The sequence below is a fragment of the Thermobia domestica genome, chromosome 5 (assembly GCF_964235325.1).
Source record: "Thermobia domestica chromosome 5, izTheDome1.hap1.1, whole genome shotgun sequence".
In the NCBI taxonomy this organism is placed as follows: Eukaryota; Metazoa; Arthropoda; class Insecta; order Zygentoma; family Lepismatidae; genus Thermobia; species Thermobia domestica.
In genome coordinates, this window is record NC_137458.1 from 164,464,205 (window position 1) to 164,490,334 (window position 26,130).

Genomic DNA, 26,130 nt, shown 5'->3' on the forward strand with positions numbered 1-26,130 from the left:
GTCAAACCAGTTTCTAGCTGAATCTGTGAGTAAATATCTAACTACCTCTAGATATTGATGAGAAGGAATATTCATCATTCTAGCATCATCGGAAAAATGTTTCAGAAAGCTAGTAGCAGTAAGGTCGTTTTCGTATCCTGAAAATTTGTAAAAAGTATCTAGATCCCTCTTTTTAATACTCATCCTCTTTTCTACCCGTTTACGTTTCTTTTTTACATTACTACAAGAATTTTGATACTGGTCACTACCTTTTGAACTGACTGACTCTAAGTCACTTTCGCTTGTATCTGTTCTATTATTGACGCAAGTATTATCCTTAACAGTATCTTCACCAGATTCCTTTCTGGTTTCTGCCAATGGAAAGTCATAACCTGAATCAGGAAATGTTTTAACTTTCTTATCGCCAGTCAATGGTTGTAGATTCCTAACTTCTTTTTCGATTCTATCTATTCTTTGGTTTACATACGAACTTACATTCTCTACAGACTTCTGTGCTTGAAAGGCGTTTTCACGAGCAACTTTGCTCATTTCTTGAATTTCTGTGATTTTACCCTGCAACTGACAAAATTGCTTCTCTTGTAAAGCACATTGCTTTTGTACCGGTAACAGATCATTTTCCACTATTTCTATTTTAGGAGTAACCCGATCTAATGTAACCTGCAAACTTTCTTGGGTTTGGATAACTTCACCTAACTTCCCTAAAACGTGGTCATAATTACTGTTTAAGGAAACCATGTCTGATTGTAGTTGATTTACTGTTTGGTTAACCTGTACTAATTTATTTTCGTGGTCGTCTATGTGCGATTGAAATAGTGATGTCATTTCCTCATATTTCTTTTCACAAGCTAACTTAACTGCGTTCACCTCTTGCATAATTTTTTCGTAAGATTTACTCACTCTATCTCCGATTTCTTCTGACAATTTTTCATTGTGTTGCATTAACATTTTTTCAAAGGTATTACCCAACGTTACCACTTGGGTTTGAAATTCTTTATTGTTACTTTCTACTTTGCTACCTAAATTTTCAATAGCTCGCATCAATGTCTCCAAAGACATTTCCTTAAGTTCACTCATTTTGACTACTAGAGATATACAAGGAAGAACAGTGTTAATATACTTTTCTTCAACACTAGTTCTTTACTACTGTGCACATAGTACTACTAAATATTGTACACAGGGGTATATTTTGTTTATATCTGAATAACACTCTTTAATTCCACACTGAGCACGATACTTTTTGCAACGGTCGTAGTGTGGTCCCTGTTCGGGCGCCATTCTGTAGCTGCGGTGAAGCAGCCCGGTCCAGGGGAGTATTATTCTGTAGCTGCTAGAAAACAGCTAAGTCCAAAAACGTATTATAATCCTGTGTACTTGTAGTAGTCAGAAGGGCTCAAAAAAGTATTTGATTGATATCTGACCTTTAACAGTGCTTACCTTGAAATGGTCAGAAAAATTCCAGTTGCCTGAAATTTTGTTAGAAGTATCTCGAATTTATCCTGAAGTAAAACCCGTCAAAGGTACTATAATTCCCTCTCAATAGAGTATTACTTCCGGACAACCTCGTTGATTACTTCTGAAGTTAACATATTAATACAGTATAACAACATTCTTTTGCATAAACAATAGTATATGAACAGCACTCGTGCCTTGACTCGCTAAGGCTTCCACACTCTTGCATATATGAACACTTATATGTCTGTCAAAATATAAGGAATTGATGAATTAAATCTTTCCATGTCAAGCAGATTATTCTTTATACACCATGAAGAATTCCATACATTATAGAATGTTGAATAAACCTACCTTGTTAATCAACGACTTTTTTTTTTTTTTTTTTACTGAAAAAATGTCAAAAGATTGGTATGGTTAAACTTATACTTTGGTACAATAAAAGTATGTATCTTTCAGACGTATTCTTTACTATAATGCTATGAGCATATTCAAATACTTGCACTGATACGTTTAGTAATCACTTTTTGCAATTTTACTTAATAGAACTTCACACAAGATTTTAACAAACAAATAATGAAATATATATATTCTGATGAGAAATAGGGCAGAATATTATGAGATTTCACACACTAAAAGTTTTCTTTCCAATAAATCACAAATAACTATACTATTAACACACGTGATTCCTTTGTTCTTCCGTTTGTTTTTAATATGTGGGCAAAATAAGAAATCTTTCTGCGTTTAAATTGTTCTCTTTATGAATTTTTGTTTGGGTTTCACTATAGATGAAGTTATTCTTTAGCAGAATACAAAAAGTCAATTCTATACTTCATTTTAAAATAATTTTGCCATCGGTAATTTGTTTTACAACTCCACTCGCCACCATTCACCTTCACTTTTTTTTTTGACTTCCTTTCACTGTTGCCAGTTCTCGCTAGATGGAAAATATACTTGAACAATAGCAAATCCGAAACGACGTTAGCTGATGGAGGAAAAGTCGGTGAAATTTTTTCTTTTAGTTTCTATAGCCGAGTTATAAACCATGTCCAAGGTACCAACCATATGTCTAAATTGCTATTATGCTTTTTATGCTTTTGGGTTGCTCTACTCATTTCCAACCATTTTTTTTTTTCGTTCTTCTTGCTCATTCGGCGCGCTCTTGCTGTCAGCGCCCGGAACAACCGCTTCTATCACCTCCCTAGCTACAGCTCTGATGTGTTTATTGCTGCGTTCATCATCAATCAAAAATTGCGTGTTTGACTTACTAATAAAAGTTATGTGTATGTGTATATATTAGTCACGTTCGTAGCGAGAGCAAAGAAATGTGCGTAGTATTAAGCACACACTGTTAAAAAATACTTTCTAAAATCTCAGAAACCATTTCTTATTTGTGCACCGAGAATATATTTTCTTAAAAACAAGAGTTTGAAACTCTCATTAATGAGAAATGAAGAAAAGTAGATGAGGTTGTATATAGCGAAATGAGAAAATATACTTTACTTTCCTTATGAATGAGAATTGCCAAGTCTCATTTCTAAGAAAGTATTGTCTCGGTGCACAGATAAGAAAGTTTCTCAAATTTAAAATATTATTTTTAACAGTACAGGAATTTTGGACTAGTAACCGTGAATACTCCAGAGCAGTTCATGGCCGCGGCAGTTTTTTTTTTTTTTTTTGAAAGTTAGTTGCTCATATTTATTCACAGAAGATGAGAATAGGAACGTGGAACGTGACTTTGATAAGTAGAGAATCTCCCTTCCCCTACTCACAAAATCTGAAAGGACTCTACTGCTTTATATATTGTCAATATGTAAATCGTGTAGGTCCCAGCAGCGCAGATATCAATATTTTAGAGAATCTTGAGGCGCTGCTGTCGCGAGCTGTTTTAAAAATTAATTGTTTAAGTAATTGTAAAGAAAAAAAAGTAACAAGATGAACTATATAATTTTAGTTTGAGTATACAAGTAATAAAAGGAAACTAATTATTTTCTTGATTTTCAGTATTACGGAAACCCATTTCAAGTATCCTTTTTGTTTCATAAAATGGCAGTGAATAATGTTAACCCACAAGACAACATGCAAGAGTTCCTAGATACCAATCAGTATAATAGAAGAAATATTCTTAAATATGAAAGGATATTTGGGAAGACTTACCTGAGTACCGGAGGCGAGAAAACGACAAAGGTAAGACCACAGAAAATAATTGTTTTGTCTATTCAGAGGGCTCACTTGAGAAAAATCACATCGATAAAACTTCAAATTTTAAGCTACGAGTATCTACGAGATAAAGTTTACTTAGAGTACCAATTCTTGTATTCAGCTCTCTGAAGCTGTATGAACCTTTTCCCTTCAGCTTGTAGCAATGAAATGTAAATTTGTACCAATATTACTTCACTAAAAAGCTCCCATTGTGGTTATTATACATATTCTTTCTGGGCTGATCTAGTGGTTGTAAAAAGTGGCTCTTAGAAAAGTGTATATATAGTATTTCAGAATTTCAGGATTAGAATAGAAAAGTAGTACTAGGTAAAATATAAAATATTGTATTGCTTAATTAAAATTGTAAATATTACATGTACGCAAACTTAAATTTTGACGTTGTCTATTACAACATCATGTTGTTTAACGACAATAAATAATTCTTATTCTTATCTAATTAATATTATAGGCTACATTAGCAAAAGGGTTTGGAAGTTTAAAGTCTCTTTTCCTAGTTTTGATCTTCGTATCTGAAGGAAGATTAGCTGTCTAGATTTAATTAAATAAAAAACGGAACTTGCCTAAATTTCTAGTATCAAACTGTAGTAAGAATAATCTACTGATGAAAACTTAGTGTGTAAACATGCAATTTCGGATTCGTCCGCGCCATCTTTTATCTTGCAGGATAAACTACAGAAGTGTGTAATCAATTTATTATTTATCCAATCTCTGACAAAACAATTTCAAGTGAAATGGTCGAAAAAGCCGTAGTTCAGCGACCGTAGTTAATACTTATCATTTAATTTACAGAAGAAGAAGAAGAAGAAGAAGGTATCCTTTTATAGATACAAACTTATGAAGTTGCTTATACAGAAGAAACTTATGAAGTTGCTTATGCGGTGGCTTGTGTATAGCCCGCTCCCCCCAGTTCTTTGTCACCGGAACTGGAAGAGTCACTACTACTACTACTGCTACTACTACTACTATTACTACTACTACTACTACTGCTGCTGCTGCTACTACTACTACTTATATCGAGAACAGAACCCAACCAACTCCTGCGGGGCTTCTAACCCGTTCCTACTAGTACTACTACTATTGCTACTAACTACTACTACTGCCACTACTACCGCTACTACTACTACTACTACTTATACTAAAAAAGCTTGGTTGCTTCCTTACCGCAAGATTTACATCTTAAATCTTTATAACATGCGATTCCGATTCATTATGAACTAGTATGAATCGTTAGAATCACTATGATTCGTTAAATATCACTGGGGGGAGCGGGCTATACTCAATCCCAGGGGAGGTTTAAAGTTACCACAATTTGGAAAATTTACAGGTAAAATTGTTTACTCGTCAACGAAATGTGTAAATGATAATCGAGAAAATGGAATACTCGTGTAAACTCATGATGATGCTGAGAACCAGTGGCGGCGGTTGGACGTTAAAAGTGGGGACAAATAAACTGAAAGGATAATACCTATTAATCAAATAATCATAGTAATGAATAACGAGGCTTGTTTTGCAAAAGTTATATTGAAACTGGAAATTAATGAACAACTTATATTTTTAATTCCACGAATGCTATTATGTGTGTTATTACTCTTAGAATGACAGTGAATAGTATAAGCATATGCTACGACATTTAAAGAAATACTTTTGCAGCTTCCCGAAGCATGTTCGGTGCCATTAAGTACAGTTTTCACTTTTTTGTAATATATCAAAACTCAGCGATACTTAGAGTCACTCCACATTTCAGTTATACAAAATGATCCTAAAACCTAGAATTATGCTGAATTCACTAAATTTAATTGTATATACAAAACTGTATATGTACACCCCTAAAGTCATATATTACACTGCAAAATTAATATTCCTTACTGAGCTCCGTGATAAGCGGTTAGCGTACGCGCCTTAGACGTGGGAGACCCGGGCTCGATTCCCGGGGGGAGCTCACGTGGTTCGGACTCCACGTTGATCAGTAAGTCCACGTCTCATATAACTTCGCTGCTGAACAGGATTAAACTGAAAAAATCAAATCAAAATATTCCTTATTATTAGAAAGAAGAAAATACATTTTAGGAACTGTCGATTTTTGTAGAATTAAAGAATAATTGTGAAGGACTTCTTTTCTTGCGAAATGTTATCTCAATTAGTTTCAGAGCGGCTGACTAACATATCGATCAATTGCAAGAAGAAATGAAAGTACGCTCGAATTGTGGCGCTCCAATAGGTTAATTTTGGGGCCATTTTTACTGACAGTTCAAACGCAATTCCTGTAGCTTTCTTAATTCCACGGGAAGACAACCAATGCGTACTCATAGAACGACAAATATTTTATGGCACCATTTTTATTCTATGAACCAATAATACCTACAAAACTTTATATTTCCAAATGAAACTATGTACATTATATTAATTTCAAAAAAGTGGGGGGGCAACTGCCCCCCTTTCCCCCCCGAATCGCCGCCCATGCTGAGAACAATAGGCAATATCAAATGACAGTGGTTCTGGTTGTTAAAAAGGAAGAAACATTTCACTAATAACACTGGTCGACATTTTTTCAAAAGTTGAGCGATGTTTTGAAATGAATAGGTAACTTCGAATGGATTTTTAATGCTGAATTAAAAAAAAATCAGTTTCTCTCTATCACGTTACTTTTTTTTTTCACAAATCGTTAAAACATATTAGCATCAGCAGGTGTATTGTTTTATTACTAAGCCTATAAGGGACTTAATGAAACGTATTACATATTAAGTTCAGGCATTTCTCACAATTTTTCTACAGTTCTTGAATGTATGCGACATGCCACAAGATTGTAAAATTAATGTTAATGTAAATGTACATTTTCATTTACACCTACATACAAAATCACAAATACATTACGTCACTTAGCATCAAACTTCATTCGCTTCGATTTCCTGACACCGCTGACGCTCGACACGGGAACATCCCTTTTCAACATCCAGCAATAATCTGCCATCATGTTAACGTTCCATCTCCCCTGGTATCTCCTTTCCATCTCTGCTATGTCTTTATGAAATCTCTCCCCATGCTCCTCACTGTAGTCTCCGAGATTACGTAGAAACAAATCAAGATGGGAGTTGAGGAAATGTAACTTTAGGTTCATTTTGCTTCCAAGTTTACATAAATTTTCCAAAAGGTTTTTCGCGTAATGTTCATAGTTCTTATGTTTTTCATTTCCCAGAAAATGGGCAACTACCAGTTTGAAACAACCCAGGCCTTCCTTTCAGTTTTTGTCATTATTTGCTTAAATTTACGGTCAAGCATCAACTTTCTTATTTGAGGGCCAACAATAATGCCTTCTTTCAGTTTCCCATCACTGATTGCTGGAAATTTACTTGCAATGTATTTAAAACATTCCCCATCCGTATTTAAAGCTTTAACGAACTGTTTCATGATTCCTAACTTAATGTGCAATGGAGGGAGTAGTATTTTAGACGGTGGCACCAATTGCTGTTGTGTCACATTCTTCTTTCCTGGAGAGAGAGACTTTCTACGTGGCCACATTTTCACTTTCCAATGATTCTCCCTTTCCCGACTGTCCCATTCACATAAAAAGCAGGGAAATTTTGTGTTCCCGGATTGGAAACCTAACAACAATGCTATCACTTTAAAATCGCCACATACTGACCAACCATGTTCTTCATATTTCTCTTTTACGAGCATAAGTCTTAACGTTTCATACGTTTCCTTCAAGAACACAGAATATGCTATGGGAATCGATGGTAATACATTACCGTTGCTCAACAAAACACCTTTCAAGCTGGCCTTCGATGCACCAATAAAGAATCTCCATTCTGTTGCATTGTATGCAATACCATAGAATTCTATCACTTTTCTTATGTTGTTGCAATACACTAAATTTTCTTCTTCAGTGAAGTATGGTAGAAGTTCTTTCTCTCGGTGCCTGTAGCATGAAAAATGTGTTTCAGAAGACAAACCGGGAACCAAGAAGTTGGGCACTCTCTATTGGTAAATTTAAATCTCTCACAATATCATTAAGTTCATGTTGTGTAATTGGCTTTGGAGTGCTAGTACTCGTACTAGGATACAATGCATCATCATCACGCTGTTCTAATTCTACTTCAACTTCACTGTCACTAGAACAACTTTCGACAATAGTAGGTACACATGGTACAGGTATATCTGGCCCATGAGCTACAGGTCTGATAGCTGATTGTATGTTGTTTGGATAGCTCACCTTACTCTTGTTCTTAGTACTAAAACCACAGAAATAGCAGTCTTCAACATGACTTTTGGTTCACGCCATACCACTGGGATTCCAAACGGCAGGGCTTTCTTCTTGTCACATGTCCACAATCACAAAGCCTCCACACAAGTCTTGCAAACTGTATACAGGGCCCACTTTTTGTCCTGGTCACCTAATTTCATTCCAGAATATGCATTGTATGCATCCTTCACAAATGTTGTTACACGTTGTCTTTGTCTCTTCACTACATAACATCCGCAAATGTAACAAAAAATGCCTGGAGAGTTCACACACTTTCTAGATGATATTGTTTCACTGTTTCAAAGCAACAAACCGCAGAGAAACTTGATCAAAACAGCGTATTTTTTCCTTCCTATGCCAGCGAAAAGCCAGCAGCCGTCAGAAGGTTGCGCCTTCTGTAGAGCTGTGTATACATAAATTGTTTACGTGACACTTACCGTGATTTCTTACATTAAGTAATATGATACATGAAAAATTGCACTTTATTAGATCAGTTAATGAGACTAGCTATAACAGCAAAAAATTACGTATTTCTTTTGGTTACTTTTAAGAATTTACAACAAAACTTTGAATGTCTAAATTATCCATTATTGTAATATTATGCTCCCTGCCGTCTACCGGGTAAAAATAGAAAAACTGTGGGTGATGGGAACAAAAGGAACATAGTTTTGGGATCAGTATCAAAATAGTTGTTCAAAATAGCAATTAGTTTCCAGACATCAAAACCCATCGACCAGTGTAATTATGACAATACCCTATAGAAAAAGCATTTGCAATAGCTGACATGAGATTGCAGTTATTTTGTGGAGGTGAAGTTGTAGGAAGGATAAATCAAACATGAATGTCAATATGCCTTCTTATTGTTGCAGAAATCAGTCCCTAGTTCTTTACGAAGTTGTATTCAATCAAAGACCTTCTAATTTATAAAGGTATAGCTAAAGTGAGCACACAAGCCTTGCCAGTCATTGTTCCATGCACGATTACAATGGGATTGCAGAGTATAGAATGTGACCGACTACTCTATGACAGAACCGCCTCCTCTATGTTTCGCAGTTGGACGAAGACAATCTAGAATATAGGCTTCTGACAGTGTTGATGAGAAATAAAAATGGATTTATCTGTGCACTTAATATATTTATTTTATTAAGTAGTTCAGTTCCTGAGGTTGTATCATTATAGTCTCTTTATAGACTTCATCGGTATTACGAAAGGCTTGACGATATCAGCCCTTCCATGGATATTTATGCTTGTGAAGTTCCACCTCACTGTCTTTGTAAAACGGCAATTGAGTTCAACGGCCACCTCGGTGGTAATTGTCCTTCTTCCTACAATCCGCTTAACGATCTTCTATCTCTACCAGATAATTTCATCTTTTGTACACCATTATGCTTTACGAAAGAGGTTTACCCACTCATTGCATTGTGTGAAACAGTAACTCGTTATACTTCGAAGACATATATGACCATTGATGATTTCAGGGAGAATTTTCTTTGGAGTAATTCCCTCTCGTAGGACATTTCTCCAACGGTTATCGACCTGTTCTACCAGTACTACTTTCAGTCACTACTTATTCTAATCCGCCCTCCAAGAAGGAATTCTATGCCTGTTGTCACATTCCCCCTAACTAAGCACCCACCAACAATCTACCCTCTTTGAAAGTCTAAGGTCATACATGATGAAGTAACACAATACCATGCCACTCAGTGATCTGTTGATAACAGGTAACGGTTGGGAGGGAATAATTAAAACAAATAGATGCCAGTTCTGATTGTATGATGTAGAATAGCATCTGTAACTCTGTGGTGATTTTTTCAGGGGTGTTCAGATTATATTGTATTGTAAAGTACCCAAACTCTTCACATGTATTTTGTAAATTTATTATGTTTATTGTAAAACAAGGAAGCCATATCCAAACTGTTTAGGGAAATAAAAACATATAACGTAGGCATCACACCACAATTATAGGAAGTGTTCCTATACTTAAATAACAAAGTAAGGCATTTCATAAGGAGACCTGAGCCAAGCTCTACGCTACAACCAGGAAGAACCGGAATCCCGGAAAGGGGTTGTGCTGGTTGAGGACGGAGAGGAGACTAGGGAGTGGTAATTAAGATCGCATAGTGAAAAGACATCGATTGGAGATTATCAAAGCTGAATTACCTGTGAGTATTACATCTATTTACGATGTTGGATAGTCATAATGTTTAAGTTTCTGTGCCATTATGATTTAGTAGATTTTATAGTTAAAACCATTTCGAGTCCTGATAGCTTGTGGTGTGATGTCAAAAATATCCAAAAGAAATTGATTATTTCATTTCTTATCCTAAGAAGATTAGTTAAATTCATCCTTGAGTTGTCTAAATACACGGTGTTACAAATTTCAGATAAGCTACGCTCTACCCCCAAGTATAAAAAGTTTCTAAGATACTAAATCATTCCAGTTAGAAATTTGTAGCACACGTTAGTATACCTATATGCATGATTATATTTATTAGACCCTTTTAAGATTAACTGTACCAAATAGAATAACGTTACGTCGATCTACTATGCATTTTTTTTGCAAAGGAATCAAGACATTAATAATGAGGAAAATTAGTTATTTGATCAGCTATTTGTAGGGTATGTGTAAACTTAACTGCACAGTTTGGTAATTATTTTAATGCATTGAAATCAATAGTTTATCAATATTTTGTTTTCAAAATACGAGTTGCACACCAAAAGTATATACCTGTTTACATACAACTCCGGTCATATTCTATATTTGAGTGTGACATTTCCGTCACTTTTGAACGTAATTTCCGTCTACCACCACACACCGTCGCAATCTGTGTGGAGGTCATTTGAGGGGGGGGGGGTGGACACTGGGAAATGTCACTTCCGAGAATATATCTGAACGAAAAACGTCTGCCTTGCAATGAATTATACAGTTTTGGAAACGGACAGAAGTCACTGGGGATCTGTGAACAGAATGGATGAGGGACCACTTCAATGTTGTTACCCTCTAAGAAGCGTTCTTATCCGGCAGAGTATATCCTCTTCATCCAGTTGTCGAGGAAACTAACATTTACTGACCTGTTGAAATTCTTTCGTCGATGCAATGATAGAATCTTTGTAAGCTTGCATATATCCTCAGCGGTTAGCTTTCTGTCCTCCATGACTAGGTACTCAACAGGAGCAATGTTTTGTCAGGTGCTTGCACAAATTGGGCTTCTGGACCTTGGCAGATCTTCAGTTGACCGCTTCTCGTAAATTCACGCATCCGCTTTCGCACTGTAAAGTCAACAATAGAAGGATCCTCGCATATATTCATGAACTGATGATGAATATCGATACCTTTCTCACAATATGTTGACAAAATCTTTATTAAGCAACTCTATGGTGAAATCCATCAATTTCAGATCAGTATCGAAAAGGCTTACTTTCAACGAGTGAATATCTAAAAACGAACATACTGTAGTTAGAAGCATGAAAGTGTTCTCAATTAAGCATTAAAATCTGAAATTAATTTATGTGTAATTATATTAATCAATCTTTTTTCAAGTTTTGAATTATCATAAAATGACACGTGCTTTTAGTGTGCATCTCCAAGCCCAACTTTAAAACAAAGTATCAGTAGATGTGTTTTACTGTAGATCTACAGTGGTATGGCTGTGATATACGAGATTTAGAATGTTTAAGCTCAACTCAAATTCTTATTGCTTCTAGCCTTTCCTTCGCTGGAAATTCAGATTTTTTTTTTTAAAGCGCATGATAGGCCTAACTTCAGCAGTGAAGGACTCTCAGATGTGACTGCTGATACGCGAGTTCGATTATAAATGTGGATTTGATAGTAAACCAACAGTGCTCACTTTAGTTTTTCTTATTTTTTTTACCATTCTACCAATTTCTGTATTTGTTTGTATTTTTCGTCGTTTCTGTTTATCTAAAGACCTTGTGGTACAAAATAATTTTTCTTTCTTTCCAGACTCTTGTTCAGGAATTGAACTTACAACCCAATGAACGTGTCCTTGATGTAGGTTGTGGTATTGGTGGTAGCGCATTCTACATGGCAAAGACTTTTCAGGCCTGTGTAGTGGGTGTTGATCTATCAACTAATATGATAGACCTCGCTCTTAGGTATCAAGATGAACAGGAAGACGATGTCAAACGGAGAGTAAGGAACTTTTTGGTGATATTTCATTATTTGAATATTCAGATAAACTAGGATTAAAATTTATACAGAATATCTCACTTAACGTTAGTTCAACTTACTGTTTCACAGATGAGAAAAAGAAGACCACTTTCCCTTGCTTATAATATTGCTGAGTGGTAACGCTCGCTACCTTCTAACCAAGGAGTTCCGGATTTTCTTCCCACTTCTGTTTTCCTTTCTATTGGAATGCGTCCTGTATTTAGTATACACTTGTGTTAGGTTATATCTTCAGCATACTTTTGTAGGACTCATGAACACACGGTAGATAGTTCTTCAGACGTCCTATCTTCCTTTCACGTATCATTCCATGCAGTTTTGTGTTAGTGTAAATATTCAAACATCGTATGTCATTTCCAAGAGTGCGTCAGTGCACAGGACAGATCGACGACAGGTTTGACAACACATTAATGCAGAACGTAGACCATACTATTTTGTGGTTCAGAACAAAGTGTTGCGAAAAAGACTTCGTACTTGTTTGTGGTACTACCAGGAGAGTGCAACCTTGCATGCATTGATAACAAATTACTCTAACCGTCAATTATACCTTATGTTTCTGATATGGTTGCAACGTGTTTACTGGTAGTTATGCAACCACTCAAAGCAACTCCACAATTCTCCATATATATTTTTGATACTGTTTCCACTATCGACAGGGCACATACGAGTTCTACTTTAATATATAATATTTCATTTCCAGCGCATTTTAGCCGATCTTTATTTGGAAACATAAGCGGGAATCCACTACTTCTTTTGGGAAATCCTTTGCGGAATTGTTCTGAACGTTTGATTTTGATATTGTTTGATACTACGCCTATAACTTGCTGTGTGCAATTCCACACTGACTATGTCAAGGTCATTCGCCTTTATGCTATAACATGTCGAAGTTCCGTGTCGCCAAATTTTCCACGCTCACAAATCGTAAATGACATCGCTTTCGAGTTTTTGTCCATATACTATTTTGTTGTTTGTTTTGATGTCTACTTTCAACTCCCAAACGCTGTCATAGGAATTACGGGACACCTTGCATAATTACTTTTAGTATATATTGATGCATGAGATGATAATACGATTACGTGTTGTGTGCCACGGTGTCTTTTGCCACTACTCGATTTTGGTGTTGTTTGCCACGGTATTGTTCTTTCTGATTTATCTTATATCATAATCTTGAAGATTTATACAAAATAGACTCATAAGCTGAGAGTTACGAGATGACTATATTATAACAATCAAATCTATTATATTTGAAGACAGAATACATGCAATAAAAACGGTTTCAAGCACGGTATTGGGTAGTGCGCTATCAGCTGTTAACGCCACAGTTAAATTTATTCAAGTTGAGTTCAAATACTTGATATAATCATTTGTGTGCTTAGAAACTCCCCAAATGCATTTTGAAAATTAACATGACGGACAATTTCTGCGTGTTCGGATGTGTAGTCAACATTAAATCTAGGCATATCACCAGGACCACCTGCAAGTAGATAGTAGCAATCTGGACAAATAGGGACCCGGACCTTCGGGAGGGTGCGTGATAAAAATTATTTTTCTCTTTTAATATTTCGTAACTTTCCTAGAGCACAAATTAAACGAAATTAAATTTAAATGTATGAATTTAGCGATCTTTTAAACAACTTTTGAGAGAGGGAGGAAATTTAGTCTTGATAATACAAAAATTTAGTGACTTTTGTATTGTTACTTGGCTATTGTTAAACCCACAAAGATTATTACAAATATTATTAAAATATACGGGAGGGAGCCCCTTTACAGCCTTTCTAAGACAAGATGGAGTGTGCTCGAATTGGAGTGGATTTGAGTTAAGCATCCCGTTCAGCACCAAACTATACGAGACCTGGACCTACATCTTAACATGGAATCCGAACCGTAGGAGTTTCCACCGGTAATCGAGCTGCCTAGGAGTATGAATCAAATGTGATGTGGTGCTATATTCATTACTTTATTTCATGCTTCTTTGCACAAAAATTCTACTCTATAGTATGTTATTCTATAGAGCTAAAACACAGTGGCCCTGCGTAGTGTAATCGCTTACGCTCTCACTTTTAGTGCGAGCGGTCCCTGGTTCGCCGGCCAGCCATCCTGAGTGAGGTTTTCTCATTCACACCTAGCAAATGCGGAATGGTACTTGAGATACAGGTGCCGGGCCGCTTACTTCCTTCCCTTTTGTCGGATAGTGTGATCTGCGAGGGAGTCATTCCTCATACGTGACGAGCTAATATGGCCATAGATATCGAACGGCCAGAAATCTAAACCTTAATCCTAATCTAAAACAGTGACGGGCAACCCTTCCTTTTACTCCAGGTATGTGTGAATCTCCACGATAATGAGATCTGATAAAATCGGAATGCAAATACTGTGGCAAAATCGTGACAAACAACACCAAAATAGAGTCGTAGCAAAGGACATCGTGGCAAACAACACGCCATCGATAATAATGCGTGAACAAGACAAAGCACTAGAATAAATTTTTATGTATTGTCTTCCTTGAATCACTTTACAATAACAGTGAATGCGACAATAAATGCTTTTATTATACTACAACAAGAGTACATATTTTTATTTATACATTTATTTCTTTTGGGTATGTTGTAGGTAGGTTTCGAAATCAATGACATTACGAAGAAGCAGTATGGATCAATGTCATTTCATGCTGTTTACAGTAGAGATTGCATTCTTCACATTGCCGATAAGAAGGGTCTCTTCACAAAATTCCATGTAAGTATATATATTTGGTTATATTGTTTTCTGTCATTGGTACGTGTCAACTGTAATTGTGCAAAATGCGAAAATGTAAAAATACTTCCCATTTGTAGATAGAAGAGATGTCAATAGTTTTGATTTGAATGTGGAAGATGACAAATTTGATGATCGATAGTGTTTACGATTTGTATGTTTGGAGAGAAGTACTTAGAACAAAATAGGAGCAAACAGTGTTAATACCAGTCATTCGGGAAGATCCAAGGGATTTAAGTATAAAACTGCAGAATCCCTTATGTAAAACTAGTACAGTTATATAAAATTAATATAAATAAGGACAAAAATAAGATTATCAAGTTTAATCGCGGGTAGCTAATGTGTCAAACAAATGTTTGAATGTGGGACAGTTCTATCGAACATCTAGTGTCCTTTTGTAATAAAGGAGTATCTGCAATGTTTGAATTCGCTCGGCTACAATTCGATTGTTTTCTTGCAAGAGAGGCACAGTGGTTCAGTGGCGCAACCGGCACTAGCGTGCGCAAGACATTGGGAATGTGGGTGTCAGATTTAAAGTACCACCATATAGAATGATGTCGTCCCCCCCTTTCCCCTAAGAAAAGATAGCGTCATTGCACCCGACGCTGCGTCGGCGACGCACGACACACATGCAGACGGGGAATAATTTACACGTAATCTCTTCTCAGTTTGTAATAATTCTATATAAAAATGTTTGTCTAATGGAGGTGCCAAGGCACCCATGGCACCCACGTTGCGCACGCCTATGGCAACCGGTGGATGAAGCTAATGAGTCTGAGGCGTTAGGCTGAAGGTTGTGAAGTGAAAGTTATTGGGGGTTCGAGTTGCTCGGAAGAGCAGGCGTTTTTAACTGTTCTCGATGTTTCTGTGTTCGTGTCCCTGTCGAGTGTAGTAGTTGTGAAAAGTGGTAGAAATAGAAAATAAGTTAGGATTTTTTAAAAGCGGTAGAGCGCTTACTTCTGGTGCGTGGGTCTCCTGATTCGATTCTCGACTAAGTAAGTTTGTGGCGGACAAAATCGCTTCTATATGTTTTCTTGAGCTACTCCCGTTTCCACCCACACTCTCATTCCATCAATTCTTCTATCATCATTCACTTCTTAATCACCCGTCTCAGCCTAAAAGGCATGACCATGGGATGTTAAAATGAAAGATTCCATTTTTCATTTAATTTTCTTCCAAGTACAACTTTTCAGTGCATTTTTTACCCGGCACAGGGCGCGTGGTTATTAGGGACGGGAGTGACCGCGTGGTAAGATTTTCTCTCACGTGTGAAATAAATGGAAAACCCCTCTTATTAATACAGTTTAAGATTTAATTTGTGAGTTTTATCGTAACTTTACAGCTTTAGAATATTTTAGTTGCATATGCAGGGCATTTACCTTGTTTATTGATATCACCACACAACAAAAACAATTTAATAATTTTTTAACATTGAATAATACAGGAAGACCACAAAATCACATGAAACAAACAAATAAACAAAATGGTAACCAGTTGTTTATTCAAACTAAACAAAATACAAAATCCTTTCGGAATGTTCTAGTTATCACTCACTGTCTTCACGTTGTTCACACCCTCGACACCTGAAACAGAGAACAGCTGGTGCGTGCCCTTGCGCACTGGAACAAGACAGTCTACACAACATGTTTTAGTGTAACGATTTTACTGTGTATATAGTCCATTTCTTACTACTTGGTCAGAATTTACATCGGATTCTGTTTCAATTCCTGAAAACTAACTTTCGCTACTTTGGCCAATTTCTTTAATATAATCTCCTTCATTTTCACTGCTACTGTCCATTATCTGACTTGCATTTTCACCTGCGTCTTCCCTCCTATTCATATCCCTTTCCACCTCATCCATTCATTGTAACACTTTTTGTGCAGTTTTTTCATCTATAGTTCAATATATTCACCTACATTCAATGTATTTGTAGTATTCAACAATGCCAGAAATAGTAACGTAACAGGGCGCAAAGTGAGTTAAAATCTCACTGATTGTAAAGCTTCCAACAATGCACTGCTAACTAAAACAAAGATTGTTCATCAACAAGCAGAAGTTGCAGACTGAAGCGAAAAATAGTGAACTCGAAATACACTGAAGGATATATACGCGCTTATAGCCATTGTGCAGTAGGACATAGCGCCCGTTGCCGTGTTCAGATTCTCATTTGAACTAGTTGTATTACAATAATATTAATACCTAAACTAGTTATTACAATAATAATATACGATAAGGTAAATATATAGAGTAGCTTTAGTATGGTGTTTACATGAGGTTACGTAAAGAATATGAAGATAGATACTGAATGTACGTTTAAAAGTAATTCACTGAAAAGACCATACATTTCAACAACTCAGTCTCAAACGACTTCTAACGCACAATATCAGGTTGTCTAAAAAAGTAAATCTAATGAGTCAGAAGTCAAAGTTCAGAAGATATTTGTTGTAATTTCAAAATAACATTATGAAACCAGGTATAAATACGTTATTCGATGACCTTCTGCCATTTTTCGGCAACATCATAATCCCATCGCTACAGAACTTTTGTGATTTCTGGTGAAAATTGTGACACGTGATTTTCATACTTTTTTGAAACTAACATAACATCATTCAGAGAGTATGGTAGAGACAGAAACAGAGGAGTCTGACAGTACAGTACCAGACCTGGGCTATACACTGTATGGATTAAAACCTCCCACCCAAGTGACCTTAATTTTTGACGAGTCGTGAAAGATGTATGCAGTCTGATCTTGTCAGTGTGCTATACCAATGGTTCTCAACCTTTTCGAGTCTAGCACCCCCTTGGGTGAATGTGATTGTTCTGAGCGCCCCCTCCTCATCTTAACCCAATCTACCAAGGAACAAGGTCGAATTTGAGACTTGGTCGAAGCAAATATATATATATATTACATTTTTCCCGAGAAAAGTAAAAAGTTAAGTCCTCTTATCGCAAAAAAGCAAGCAGAAAGTCACATATCTCTTCTTAAAAACCCACAGATATAGAAAGTCCATTGTAAAACAATAGCTTGAATAATTAACCTCTCTTCTGATAGAGCCGTTATATATACGTTCGTATTATATACAGTGAAACCTGTCAATGTTGGCCACCACCGGTTCCATCGAAAAGTGGCCAACTTAGACAGGTGGCCAACTTACAGAAAATAAGTGTCATTTGTGTATTTTTAGAATAGGATTTCTAGTATTACTTGATTGTAAAATTTTAATAAGCAGTGGCACGACAGCTACTTATAAATAATGTGTATAGAGTAATCATAAAAATATACAGTACTAGAAAATATTACTATAGTATGCAAGAGCGCCGATTTCTCTGTAAATTGGGGGGGGGGGCATTCAGATGCAGAAGGTACCGGTATATATATATGAAGATTTTAGGACAAATTGCACTCAAATTATACCAAATATTGTATACTCATAAATAAAATAGGGGCCACATGAGCTTTGGGGGGGGGGGGGGGGAAGGCCCAGGCCCCCTCGGTTCCCCAGGATCGGCGCTCTTGATAGTATGTTTAATATATATGCATACCTTTCTCTTCCTGAAAACTAGTCTGGTGCATTGGATTATTCTGATTGAAAACACAATAACACAAACAACCATGAAATAGAAGTGTATGTACGCAGTTTATTAAAATTAATATATAGCACACTGAGTTATTCAGATTGAAAACAAGAAAAGTCAAGTTATAAATTGAGAAATTCATATGCAATTTATATGACTTCTTTTCAGTTGTTACTGAATGGTGGTTCATTCTAGACATATTTGCTGTATTCTTTTTGGCAGATATGCACATTCTAATATTGTAGTTAACTACCTCTTGTTAATGAACTAATAGAAAAGTTTCCCTCGGAGCAAAAGATGTTTTGCGAAAATCTTGAGGGAATTCATATCTCAAAACCTCCGCTACCTTTTGACACCCAGTCAGGTGCCAATAAATGACAATTGAGCTCTAACCTTGAGAATTTTCCGGAATTACTAAAGTTTCCCACTGATGAAAGGAGCCGATATAGCAAATGGTTTTACCAAAACAGAGAGGGTAAACAAATACGTACGACCATTTCCTGAATTCCTGTACGTGCTTTTTTTAGTCACATCTTCCTTCACCACCCTTTTATGAGGGTAGTGTTCTGGCCATCGACCTCCAAGAACAAATCGTGCGAATCTATGCTTCTTTCTGTCCAGTCACAAATACAGAACACCTGCCTCTCATATGGGAATTCGAAAGAGTTAAGAAGAATAACCAAATTGTATTTTTCGTGGCCAAGATACGCAGGTAAATTTATCATTATCATCATAGGGTAAACATTGCTTCAGTGTGGCTAACTTCCAAGATAGACAGGTGGCCAACTTATAGAGTAGTAAGTAACGAATGTCTTATGGGAAAATGCAGGTTCAAGACGAACTAGGCCAAGATAAGCAGGTGGCCAACTTAGAGAGGTGGCCAAGTTGACAGGTTTCACTGTATGTATATATATATATATATATATATATATATATATATATATATATATATATATATATATATATATATATATATATATAATTCGCATTTGACTGTAGATGATTTTTCTTAACGAAAAGAAATAAAAATCCGTACTGGCTGTTCTCTGTATCAAAAATCCAGCTGTTGACTTATTTCCTGTAAAATTATAAACTAAAGATAAAACAAAATACAGTAAGATTATTTTTCTGGAATGTTAATATTCCCTCACTATATTGATTGCTACTTCGAGCTTGCTGAACTGAAGCCAATTTAACAATATTTGATGTCAGCTTCCATAGTCGTTGTTTCAAGTCACCTCTTTTCCATATTGCAGTTTCTCGTTTTCGTGAGGATCTGTTGTACAGCACTGAAACCCCTGTACAGCAAGTAAGAAAAAGCTCAAAGAAGTAACTTGAGTTCCTGCCATAGGAGAGGATAAGATTTCTTCATTATCACCCAAAAACACTCATAATCAGATTGTTCGAAGTGTGATTTGGCTTCACAGTCGTGTTTCAAATCGGTGAGTTGCTCCTGTAAACTTGGATGAACTTCTGTGGTATCTACTGAAAAAAAAATTGAACATCCAATTTGGTACTTCAAGAGTACAAAGATCTTGAAATCTAATTAATTTCCATGTCTGCCTTGAGCCGTTTGAGATTAAAGTAACAGACTTCTAAATCTCTTCCTTCAAGTTCTCTTTCGTTTTCAAGTGCTTGGAGACTAGGAAATTTATAGAACTCCCGACGACTTATGTTATTTGCAAAAAGGTCCTGTTTCGCAATGATCGAAGAGATACTTCCGTAGCCTTAACGAAATGCATTCTGTCCCTTGTAGCTGTGTTAACTTCATTGAACTTATCGAACACATCAGTAAATAGGCCACGTCAAGACCTCAAACGTTAAGAGTGTCACTTAGATTTGGATCAGTCGGCTGCAGAAACTCACCTACTATGTCAAAAAGTTCATAAACACGTCTCAAACACTTTCCTTTTGACAACCATCTCACTTCCGTGTGCACAAGACGTTCAAATTCTTAGTGATTTTCTTTACAGAGATTACGAATAAGACGGTCGTTCGAAGAACGAGACTTGATTTTGTTAACATCACTTATAACATAACTCAAAGACTCGTGCAAGTTGTCGCTCAAATTTTTAGCTACAAGATGCTGTCGATGAATGACACAATGGACAGTTGTAACACGAGATATAGCTCTTTTTGAATGAGTTATAAATCCGCGATTTCGTCCAATCATGGATTCGGCTCCATCGGTTACACAAGCTACAATGTTTGCTAGAGAGATATTTTTCCTCATTAAAAAATAATCTTCCACCTTCTTACATATTGAAGAACCCTTCGTGTCGATGATTAAGTTTTTGGCTAACAACAGTTCCTCCATAATCTCGTCATTTTGATTAATGAAACGGACGTGACCTAGCAGCAATGCTTCGCTATCACGAACCGTTGATTCATCAATCTGCATTACAAATTTTGTATTTTTCATGTTGATAAGTGTCTTCTCAACATCAGCATCCATTTCATCAGTTCTTCTGGAAACTATCATTACTCAAGGGAATGGATTGGATAGACGTATTTGAGCCGGGCCCTAACTATTTCTTTAACGGCAGGCAATATTAATGTTTCTCTGATAGTGTGAGGTTGTCCACATTTTGCTATTAATAGACACTTTATAAGAAAGAAATCCTTTTCCAGCGTTCTGCACAGATTTTCCAAACAGCTTGACCACGGTGTTTCGGCTTTCAAATTTTAACTTCTGATTTTGAAAGAGCGAAACGGTTTTATCGGCTTTGGGTGGATTCTTAGCAGGTGATCTTTCAGTTGCGAAGGCTTCATGGCTTCCTTTGAAAATATTCTTTTCACAAAGAAGGCAGAAAGAAAATTGTACGTTTCTAGGAGACGAGATGAATCCAAATTTCAAGTATTCAGTTGAATATTGACGGCACTTCATTTCATCCATGTTGACGAGTGTTCTTCAAAATGTACAAATTCCAGACACCACACTAAAAACAATCGATTGTAAATCAGCTGTAAATTACTCACATTCTTAAATTAATAAAATTCCACGGAATTCAATGCTAAAGCACAAGCGGTTTCCTATTCCTTTTCGGAAGGAAACGTTCCTTACCTTCGTAATGTATTATTTCTTCGTATGAGTAAAGAGTCGCACTGCAAAACAGAACTGAACCGAACAAAACAGAACACAATACTGCTAGTTGCTGACTGGAATGACACAAGAGAGGCTGAGGAATTAAGAGTTGATTGGCAAGTGCTCAATCCGCGTCAGCTTAATGGTTGTGAAATCAGTCACTCAACGTTCTTGTGGAGCGTTGCAGTCCGTTGTCAAAAATTTGTAAAATAAATATGGATGCAGAATGCCCTTGTTCAATAATACCAAGAAAAATTCTAATAGGTCATGAAATCCCAGCATCCTCTACATAGTCTATCGCCCCCCCAATCGCCCCTTTTTGTTCCAATGTCCTCTGGGGGACGATATCACCCACGTTGAGAACCACTGTGCTATACTTTGACCTGTTACTTTGACCCTTTACTTTGACCTGTTACGAGCATTTCTTTTGACTTGCTATGGAGAGTGAATGAAGTAATTCGACACCTCGCACAAAACCAAAAGAGCCGCTACTTCGCAGCGTACATAAGAAGATAACAGATTGGATTGCATGTTGGAAACAAGGGGCAAATACGATCTTTAATTTGCATGTATATATATTAATAAATCTAAAAATTATGCACTATAATATCGAACGAAAGATAACAACTGTTGACACAACAAAAAACAAAAAACATATGAAATGAAGAGAAGAGGACCTGTCAGTACTTTGTCTAGCTGCGACGACTGCTTGAAGACGTTTTGGCATTGAATTGATGTATTTACGACAAATGGTGGAATCAAATTGAGCCCGTTCCTGTCGAACATATTGAATCAACTGTTCTCTGATGGTAGGATTGCGTGCATGGATATTTTTCTTTAGTTCAATCCACAAGTTCTCCAGTGGATTCAAATCTGGTGATTGCAGCGGAGTTTCTAGATAGTGGATTGTATTGTAAAGGATTCATTGGCGAACATCGTAAGCTCGGTGCTTGGGGTCGTTATCATGTTAAAACATCCACTTATCACCCAAGCGAAGTACTTGCGCGCTACTCTCGCAGACACAATACCATCAATCACATGGATATTTACCACTTACACCCCCCACACCATCACTGAACAGCTGCTATGTTTAACTATTGGAACAATATTCTGTTTTTCGAATACTTTGTTCTTCTTTCGCCACACATGTTGGTATCCATCACTTCCAAATGCGTTTATTATAGTTTCATCTGTGAAAATCACGTTGTGCCAAAAGTCTACAGGTTCATTTTGGTACTCCTTTGCGAATTCTAGTCTTTTCTTTCTGTTTGTCTGAGAAATGTTTTTTTCCCCTTGCCGAACATCCTCCAACACCTGCTGTTTTAAGCATATTTCTTACTGCTTGAGGTGTAACATTGACTTGCATGTCCTGGGCGAGCAAAGCGGTCACCTGCCTTGTACTTGTTCGTAGATTTTTCTTCACAGTTCTGATGAGGTACTTTTCTTGACAGCTTCCTTGGTCGGCCTGGTTGCGGTTTATTTTGTAGTATTTCTTCTGTTTTGTGTTCCTTTATAATATAACCAACAGTGGAAGGTAACTTGTTCACTATACGGGCAATTTCTCGGTAGCTTTTACTTTTCCCATACAATTTCACAATCAACTTTCGTTCCAGTAGCGTTGTCTTTATCCGTTTTCTCCCCATGATACTAGTTTCGTCTTCAGCTGCTATGAACTGCCTCTCTTTACTTTGTAGACTACTCAGATGCAGTGAAGCAACTCTTCAGCTCCTAATTTTGCGTGATTTGTTCGCGATCACAGCGCTGTTCAAATACTTGTTTTGCTACCCTCCTACCTACCTATTTCTTTTCCCTTCATTCATGGCTGTCAGATGTGGTACATGGCAGAACTCAATAGGCGATTTAAACTATCATATCTCTGGTGTTAATGCCTCAATAATCTTGTGTTCGCTACTGACTTGCATGTATGATATTTTCTTGTGTTTTCATCCTTGATCTAGCAGTCCAAATACTTTTTTTTTTGTTTACCCGCTGTAGGTGCGCTCGTTCCAATTGTAGATAGTACACATTTGATTCTATCGCTCTGCCTGGCAGCAGTAGATCGTGGCGCACGATGGCTTTCCGAACGCACTGAATAGTCTTTCTAGACGTCAGTGTGGGCTTTGCCACAAACTGTGGAGTTTCTCTTACTTCGACCACGATCTGTTTTGCACATTATGTCGTAGGTTATCTACTTTTTATTACTTGTGATCAACCGCTTCGGAAATGACTCGACTTCGTTACATGTCAGTAGTTACAATAGATACGAATTTGATCTAGTAAATATTTTTGAGTCAGATTATGTGGCACTTAAACGTCGATTTTCTTTTTGTAGCTAGCTTTCTCCAAATGATTAAACACTGTTTGATGGTGAATGTTTTGATAATTGGCAAGTCGCCTCGTGACTGCTTACGCGCCGGCCTTGATTGACTTTTCCAGAATATCAACTATCTTTGCTGTGATTCGTCGCTCACCGCGAGCAGCATCTTGAACATCGAAATTTCCAGATTGAAAGGAACAACCATCTTTTGGCTGTTGCTTTTGATAACGTGTCTTGTTCATAATCAGTACAAATTTCATCACGGGTGTTCGCAGTATTTGTGCCTTTACGAAATGAAATTGCAAAATGTACCGCAGTTCTGCGGAAGTCCACACATCTTTATGATGAAATACGTTACATCTGATGGTAAGAATTCAAATACCTTTTACACGTCTATTAGCTTGAACAGTCAGCTGTCAAATAACGTTAGGCCTGACTTGCTGCGACGCATACCCTGAAATTTAGGATACTAACGCCATCGTGTGCAGAAAAGACTCAATAATTTTTAGACTAGCTGGTATAATGAGAATCTTCATGTACCGAAGCTAATTGAAAGGTTCGGCTTGCATTGTAAAAAAAAAAAAAAAAAAAAAAAAAAAAAAAAAAATATGAAACTTTCTCAAATTGTAACTATTTCCAATTGACATGATCAAAGAAGCCAAACCTAAAATGCTGTTGACTGTATGTAACAATTTACAACTGGTGATTCATTTCAGATCCTCTTTTACAAACATGCACAAACACTCATATCTAATTAAAGTCAATCATTAGTCTTTAGAATAGATTATTCTGGTTAGAATCTTATTGCTCAGCTCAGTCACTTTTTGGTGTCCTGGGCTAATTATTACAGAGGTGTCAGAAGGCGATGATTAACGAGATCGTTTTGTGGTCGGGAGGTTCCAAATTCAAACAACTATTTTTATGAAAACGGTTTTCAAGACTTTTTCTTAGTCCCTTCAGGAGAATTCTGATATGGTACTTTCAATATTATAAGTCCTGGCCATCAAGTTCCATTAGCATTGCTGTCTTAATTGTCATTGTTCACATTGTTAATGATTTAAGCATAAATGTTAAAGATTTAAGCATAAATTAACTTCGCAAAATGCATATGGAAGTCATTACAAGAATAAATAAGCACAATAAAAAACAGATAATAGGCAAAATTATATTACCTATTCATACTGGATATTGCCTGATGTAAAGTCTTGCTGGCAACTGAATATATGCAATTATGATTTTAATATTATTGTATATTTATTATTATTAATTGGAATTTGTGGTTTAACGTCATACGATTATGTCCTTTAGGCTAAAGGAGACTGATATGGTAATGAAATAATTGGTGGAATAAAAATGTGGGAGGAAAGAGAGAACCCCGAGAAAAACAACGGATACCATGTTACCCACCACAATTATTACTATCAACTTTCTTTACAGACGTGGTTGAAACCTGGAGGCCGTCTGCTTATCACAGACTACTGCCGAGGTAGAAGTAATCCAGACGAGGAATCAAAGGACTTCAAGGAGTATGTGAAAGGTCGAGGATATCATCTGTTGACAGTATCTGAATATGGAGATCTCCTCAGAGAAGTTGGATTCAAGGAAGTGAAGAACATCAACATGACGTCACAGTTTATTGATATTTTGAATGAAGAAGTCAAGCTTCTTGAATCCATGAAATCTTCTTTTGTTGAGGTGTGTGTCCTTCGACCTTCTTAACTGTGTTTAAATGTAATAAATAATAAAAGATGCTCATAAGAGAGTATTAGAGTTTAGAAAGTGACAAGAATGAAGCATGTTAATGTGATTCATTGGAAAACATAACGCTATTAATGTAAATGAGCGGGCATAATTGCAAGTAATTGGACTAACGGTGATTAAGAGATCTTTAAAGGAGAAATCTTAGGCATCTTCCAGAACATAATATCTATCCTCTCTATATAAACTATTTCATTTTATGCCTACCGAAATATGCGAGTGTAGCTAGGCAATTGCATGTAAATACTGCACATATAAGTACTCCTTTAAATGTATTGAAACCCCTACGATAGATAGGATGAGTCTGTATTCAAAGATATCTCGGAATATCAATGTGTAGTCATGGATTTTTCTTCTCTCAGAATATAGGTTTTTTCTTTTTTTTTTTTTTAGAAAATATTTCATCCAGTTCTTCTTCATCATTTGAATTAATTAAGTTTAGCTATAGCCTATGAAACTCGGAGGTTCAATGCAGGGGCGGATCCAGGACGGACTTCTGGGGGGGGCGGTCGGCGGTAATACTGCTACTTTTAAGAGCT

The 26,130-nt window shown here is 36.5% G+C and overlaps 1 protein-coding gene across 6 annotated transcripts in view; it reads left to right on the plus strand.

Annotated features, from left to right (window-relative positions):
* LOC145686237 (uncharacterized) overlaps nucleotides 1-26,130 on the plus strand; it is a 196,514-nt gene that overhangs the window by 168,074 nt on the left and 2,310 nt on the right. For 5 of the 6 annotated variants that reach the window (XM_081759322.1, XM_081759325.1, XM_081759328.1 and 2 more), the window contains exons 5-8: nucleotides 3,454-3,636; nucleotides 11,877-12,080; nucleotides 14,712-14,834; nucleotides 25,271-25,528. In XM_081759322.1, coding sequence (XP_081615448.1) covers nucleotides 3,454-3,636; nucleotides 11,877-12,080; nucleotides 14,712-14,834; nucleotides 25,271-25,528 — 768 coding nt within the window. The remainder of the gene's footprint in view (nucleotides 1-3,453; nucleotides 3,637-11,876; nucleotides 12,081-14,711; nucleotides 14,835-25,270; nucleotides 25,529-26,130) is intronic. The other variant, XM_081759323.1, reaches the window with a different exon arrangement.